The 6,553-nt window shown below is 51.9% G+C and overlaps 1 protein-coding gene across 3 annotated transcripts in view; it reads right to left on the bottom strand.

The window, feature by feature from the left end:
- Positions 1 to 1,957, bottom strand: part of KIAA1429 (KIAA1429 ortholog) — a 51,708-nt gene extending 49,751 nt beyond the window's left edge. For all 3 annotated transcript variants that reach the window (XM_015409873.1, XM_015409871.1, XM_015409872.1), the window contains exon 1: positions 1,883 to 1,957. In XM_015409873.1, the coding sequence (XP_015265359.1) occupies positions 1,883 to 1,945 (63 nt within the window). In that variant the 5' untranslated portion in view covers positions 1,946 to 1,957. The remainder of the gene's footprint in view (positions 1 to 1,882) is intronic.
- Positions 1,958 to 6,553: the final 4,596 nt, after the last annotated feature.

Genomic DNA, 6,553 nt, shown 5'->3' with positions numbered 1-6,553 from the left:
GGGGGTTGCAAGCATAGGGGGGATGCTTGCCTTGGTTCCACTGTCTGATGGGGGGGTCTGCCCAGGTGAACTTTCCCTGTGAGTTTGCTGTCTTATTTCTGAGCTGTTCCATAGACTCCTGTAACTGCAGCTGTCTTTTCTGGAAAGAGCATTGGAGAGACTTTTTGGGGGAGTCTGTAACTGGGACGCCAGAAATGTAATCCACCCCCAACTTGAAGAGATTGTAAAAGAGCAGGTGGCAGGGTGAGGTTCCCTGTGCATTTGGTGTGTGTAACTTGCAGGGGGTCCATTCTATATACTTTTGAACCTGTGTCTGACATGTCCCCCCAAAAAACACTTCCCTGACTTGACCTTAGTCCTGTTGGGTTCACAGTGCCACAGTGGCACTAGTTCTGCTGGGCACATTGCACTGGTTCTGCTGGGCTTGCAAAAATGCCTCCAACCTTCAGTTTCTACTGCAGAGATTCTCTGGGACTTCGATTCTGTTCTGCATGGCTTCTGTTGTCCTTGCTTTTTTGCTGTTTTTCCCTCCATAGGAGCACCTTCTTTGGGGGGCTGTAACTTGGACCCCATAAATCCAATCCTCATCAAACTTGGAGGGCAAGTAGAGGAGAGTCATCTGGAGATCTCTTGCATGTTTGGCATCTTTAATTTGCACAGGATCCATTCTATACAATCCTGACCCTCATGAACCTGTGCTTGTCATTTCCCCAGAAAATGCTTTCCTGGGGACACCTTCTTTGGGGGAGCCATAACTCGAACCCCATAAATTCAATCCTCACCAACCTTGGCATGTAGGTAGAGGTGGGTTAGCCGGATATCCCTTGTGAGTTTGGTGTCTCTATCATGCTGAGGGGTGTTCTACCATGTCACAAACCTCACAAATGAAACTGGTTTATTTGTGATGTTTCATGGTTCATGAAGCTGGCATACCATGAACCATACCACATTTTCCCAGTTCATGCCCATCACTACTCAACACCAGTTCTCTAGGTGAAATCCATCTGGTTGTCCTCATGAATTACCCCTGCATTGACCCATGTGGATCTATAAGAACCAGATCATCACTGAGACAGTACCCTAAGACCACAATTGTACCTTTAAAGATTGACTACCTCTTTCAATAGTCTTTCAGTAGTCATGTATGGCTGCGAGAGTTGGACTATAAGGAAGGCCGAGCGCCGAAGAATAGATTCTTTTGAACTATGGTGCTGGAGAAGACTCTTGAGAGTCCCTTGGACTGCAAGAAGATCAAATCAGTCAATCCTAAAAGAAATCAACCCTGACTGTTCCCTGGAAGGCCAGATAATGAAACTGAAGCTCAAATACTTTGGCCACCAAATGAGAAGGGAGCACTCACTGGAGAAGACCCTGATGCTGGGAAAGACTGAAGATCAAAGAAGACGGGGATGGCAACGGTTGAGATGGTTAGACAGTGTAATAGATGCAACGAACATGAAATTGAGCAAACTTCAGAGGACGGCGGAAGACCGGAAGGCCTGGCGTGATCTGGCCCATGGGGTCGCGAAGAGTCGGACTCGACTGTGCGACTGAACAACAACAACGCTTCAAAATATGCACAAGGCACTAAGAAATGTTAAATATGTTCCCTGTGCCTGTCAAACATGGCCGTGAGTTATGTATACAGCACTAAAAACCTATTGCAAAGGACAAAGCAATCCCAAACAATCATTGCCTTCTGAGGGTCGCACAGCTACTTTTGTACGAATCAAGAGGGAACGAGTTTGGCTCCGCCCCGCGATTCTAACTCCGGCACAGGCCAGACGCCTCAGTCGGGGAACAAGAGGACCGACAGCCCGTTATCCCGCCCCTCCTAAGTACCGGACGAAGGGGGAAAATAAGCCGTTGCGGGCCTCGTTACCTCCGTGCTCTGGTGCTTGAAAGTGTCTAAAAACAGCAGCTCCGTTGTTGTGTCCGCCGCCATCTTTCCTCGGCGGAAGCGCCTGCCCTGAAAATGTAAGTACTTCCAGAGTCACAGAGGGCTGCGCATGCGTTTCTTTGACTATTAAGAGAAGCAGGGCGTCTCTTCTGAGAGGCTGTGGCGGGTATGGCAAAGAAGGAAAAGGAATCTTTGGAGCGCTTACTTGGGAGTAAGCACTATTGAACAGTGAGCCTTACTTCTGAGTAATCCTGCACAAGACCGGGCGGGGGAAAATTCTTGCTGTTTCCAAGACGATCGTTTCAGAGGGTTGCCGTGTTGGTCTGCAGTAGAAGAGTTAGATTTGAGTCCTGTAGCACCTTCGAGACCAACAAGAGTTTCAGGGATGCTGGATTCAAATCTAATTGCTTTCCAAGGTTCACCGCAATGAGAGGATCACTTCGCTCACTGTGTTCACTGGTTTGGTTTGTAAGTGAATGTGACCACTGTGCTTCTTTACAGCCCTGTGCTTAGGGATGAAACAGTCTTCTTGTGGCGCCTGAAAGACTAGTAAGGGTGCCAGCACCTGGAGAAAAGGCCCTGTCCCTTTTAATACAGAGTTAATACGTGGAAACAGCCAGGTGAAGCTTTTGATGACTGAGGTAAATATCACCTGGAAAACAGCATCCTATTAAGCCTCTATTAAAGGAACAGGGCTTTTTGTTTAAAGACAAACCCTGAGACTAACACGTTTTGTACTTAGCCTAGCATAAAAACATGTTAACTCCACCTTATTTTTGCTACAGCAGACTACCACAGCTATTCCTCTGGACTTGTCATAAAAGAGTCTGGTGACACCTTATCCTGGCATATGAAGTTTGGTGAGCCGAAGTCTGTCTCATGTGTCAGACAAAGTGTGGGCTTTCCTGACTGGTGAAAGTTTATGCCACAATAGCTTTGTTAGTCCTTAAAGTGCCACAACACTCCTTTGTTGTTTTGGCTGCAACTGCCTGACACGGCTTCCTCTCTGAGCGGTAAGGCCGACCTTCTCAGGAAGCCGGAATTAGCTGCAGTTCCCTGCCTAGCAGACCGGATTTCTAGCCAGATGCTTGATGTCTCCTCCCACAGAAAGCTGCAACCTCATCCTATGCACAGTCAGGCATGTCTCAACTCATTGGTTTCGCCGCACCTAATTCTGCACATGGTCAGGCTGTTCTTCCAGTTCGCACGATATTATTTTTGGCACTGTAAAAGGGAAAAAATGCAAGGTTCACAGAAGGGGAGGGTGAATTTCAGGTGAAATCGTTCCAGGGCTACACTAGCTCACCCCCTGATCAGCGGTCCACTGTCTTATACTTGTGAGGATACTTAGGATCGAGGCATGACCGTAACAACTTTACACAGGGTAGAACAAAGTTTGAGTTCAGTGGCACCTTTAAGACCAGCAAAGTTTTGTTCAGGGTATCACCTTTCATGTGCACGCACACTTCTTCAGAAACAGGTGCAGTCTGGTGACATCTAAAGATCCCAGTAATTCTTGCAGCATAATCTTTCGAGGGCTACAGCAGCTCCCGTTTATCAAATGCATGGATTGGGGTCTAATCCGCGAACCTTTACAGTGCAGGCTGCTTACATTGCTCTTCCCTAAAACGTACAGATCACTGTGACCAACGAGGCTAGCTCCCCGAGCCAATGGAGACGGGACCACCCCAGCCACTGAGACTGAGCCCCGCCTGGGACGATTTGCTTGGAATCGAGTCCCCCTCTGCTTGGGATCGCAACTGGAGGTGTGACTCTTTCAGAAGCATCACGCAGTCTCTCGCTTGCCCTCACTGCAGTTCTCTGGGCGCCTGCAAAAAGGAGCCCCGCTCGCCGCTCCCATACGTAATTTGGGGGAGGGGGGGGCAGTGCGCAGAAGCCAAAGAAGACTCGGTTTGCCTTTGTGAATGGCAGCCGTCACAGCGGACAGCTTCCCGGGCGTCCTCAGCGGCCAAGCCTCCCCCGGGCGCCCCGCCTCGGTATCAGCCCCGCCCCCTGCAATCTCTTCCTTCGCTCCTCCCTCCGGACTGTCGTTTGCGGGCTGGGCAAGGGGGCGGGCGGCGGAGTCGACTCAGCTCCGCCCCTCCCAACCTGACCGTCCAGTTCGACGAGCTGCGGAGCGCCCTACTGGGGGCGGGGGCTGCGAACTTCAGCCGGGCTCCGCGCGCTTCTTTCTCGCCCCGGAGGGTGCTGCTGTTGCTGCCCGCTTCTGCCGGCGGAGAGCTGGAGGAGCTGGAAATATCCCTGGGTGAAATGGATGAATGGACGGGCCAGGGCGGAGCGGGGAAGGCCCCCTCCTCCTCCTCTGCCTTTGGGCGGGCAGCTCATGGCCAAGCAAAGATGAAGCACTCTGGTCCCTCCCCTCCCCCTCTCTAGGCTGCCGAAATTGCAGCCAAAGGTGCTCCTTTCCCAGCATGGGGAGGGGGGGTGCTGGGTCAACCCCCTTCCCCATCGTGCCGCCCCCTTTCCATTCAAAGTTGATCCTGCCCAGGCTAATTCTGAAGTTTAAAAGGGGCTTTACTCTTAAGTGCATAGGATCGCAGTCTTGTTGGTGAGGATTATGTAGCGGATTGCAGATTTGGCATGTTTTACTCGGAAGTAAATCCCACTACTGATAATAACTGTGCACCGGTGGTGTTATGTATTGGGACTGAACCATTCCAGGTATGTTACACCAGAGACTGTCTGAGCTTGGAGCACAAGAACAGTAGCTACCAGGACTCTGGAAGTCAAGTAGTAATGTTATGTAAATAGCCTATCCTTGGGAGTGGGGTGTGCTTGGGTGTGGGAATTGCATGCTATTTAAACAGGGCAGTGGCCCTGGAGTTTAGTCTTGCTCTTGTTGAAATCACAAATAAAGTTAAGCTGATCACGAGACTCGAGCCTGCTTATTCATGGAACCCACTATTTAACAGGTCGGATTGCAGTGCAGCCTTTACTCAACATTAATTAGGTACCACAGGGAATTAAATCGGGCTTACTGGCAGGATAAGTTACTGCAGGATAAGTGTGGATTCCTTTCTAGAAAATAGGTTCAGGCTCGCCTGCACGCCACTCCCAAACCCCACCTCCCGTCTGCCCCGCCCGCCCCCTCGGTTCTGGTCCACTAGCTCCACTCCCTTTCCCCAAAGTGGTCTGCCGCTAGGCCGCACGATGACCCTCGTGGGCCCTAGGACTTTTGCCTTCCTGGGCCCCTCCCACCATAATAATATCAATATCAACATTATTTTTGATATTTTTAAATTCTTCAATGTTTTTCTGTTTTAGGCAAAATGTAATAGATTTTCGTGGGGCCTAAATTTTCTTTCTTTTTTTCTGATGTGGGGGGGGGAATAAAACATTTTCATGGACCCTAAAAGTGGGGGGGGGCCTGGGCACCCTGCCTACAGTGCCTAATGGATCAGTCGGCCCTGGTCTGCGGTCGCCTCCTGCTGCCCCCATCTGACCTGTTTGGATTCACCCCACAGGTTTCCACTGGACAGCGGCGTCCAATGGGAGGGGGTGCCTGGTTTTGGAACCCCGCATCTCTAATCTGGGCACATTGACTCCGAAGTGAGCCTCTACCTTGTTATGCACAGGGAACGCAGTGGGGTTCGCGTCTGAGCATACGTGCTTAGGCTTGCATTGTGAATCCTTCGCGTACTTCCGTGGGGCTACTTCTGAGCAAACCAGCCTAGGCTCACATTGTCACGGTTTCCCCGGCATCGTTTCACTTAATCCGATTCATGAAATTCCCACGTGCTGTAGATGTAGGTCCCGATCGATCCGGCTGCAATCCGCAAACTTCCTCCGGAAGTCAGCCGAATTGAAGTCGGTGGGGGCTTTGTGGCCAAGATCAGTTTAGCTATGCTCGAGCTGTCATTGCTCTCCAAAAGGTCGCCAGGCTTTGGGCTCTGTGCTAATCTGCCCTTCCGCCGTGTGTGGGGAGGGGCCGCAAGGGAGGAGGGGAGGCAGATCTGGGAAGCTGAGCAGGGTCGGTACTTGGAAGACTTGGAAACCACCGAGGAAGACGCTGCAGACAGTGGCAGGCCAGGGCAAACCACCTCTGCTGCTTCACAGACCTCGGAAGCCCCTCGCTGGGGTCGCCGTAAATCGGCTGCGACTTGACGGCACCTGACCCCCACACACAGTCATCTGTTAGCCGCGCAGGTTAAAACAACAACAACAAACCCGCCCGATCTCTTGCAGCAAAGTCCCCATCCGCCCCAGCAGCGCCTGGTTTTCAAACGCCATCCATGCGCCGTCCAGGCTCAGGTGCCCCCGGCTCCCCCCCCCCGTGTCTCATTTTTTTACTGTTTAACTCTTAAGCTCTGTGTACCACCCTTTTCTCCCTGTCGGGAAACCAAGGCGGTGTAAAGCGTCTTTCTTTCTCCGTTCCTCCATGCCATCTTCGCAGCAACAACCCTGTGAGGTAGGAGAGGCGGAGAGGGCACGACTGACCCAGCAGGGTCCCCCAGCCAGCTTTCCGCGGCAGAGCTGGGATTCGAACACGGGACTCGCCGGTCCGACTCCGGCGCTCCCAGCACCACAGCATCGCTTTCCTCCCTCCCCCCCAAGGTCTCGAGCTGGGCCCGAGTCCAGTGGCACCTTAGAGGCCAACAAGAGCCTCCCAGAGTCCGTAAGCGCCCTGGACAG

This window comes from Gekko japonicus, unplaced genomic scaffold, assembly GCF_001447785.1.
Source record: "Gekko japonicus isolate JY-2015 unplaced genomic scaffold, Gekko_japonicus_V1.1 scaffold47, whole genome shotgun sequence".
Classification (NCBI taxonomy): Eukaryota; Metazoa; Chordata; class Lepidosauria; order Squamata; family Gekkonidae; genus Gekko; species Gekko japonicus.
This window is presented reverse-complemented; position numbering and strand designations above follow the sequence as displayed.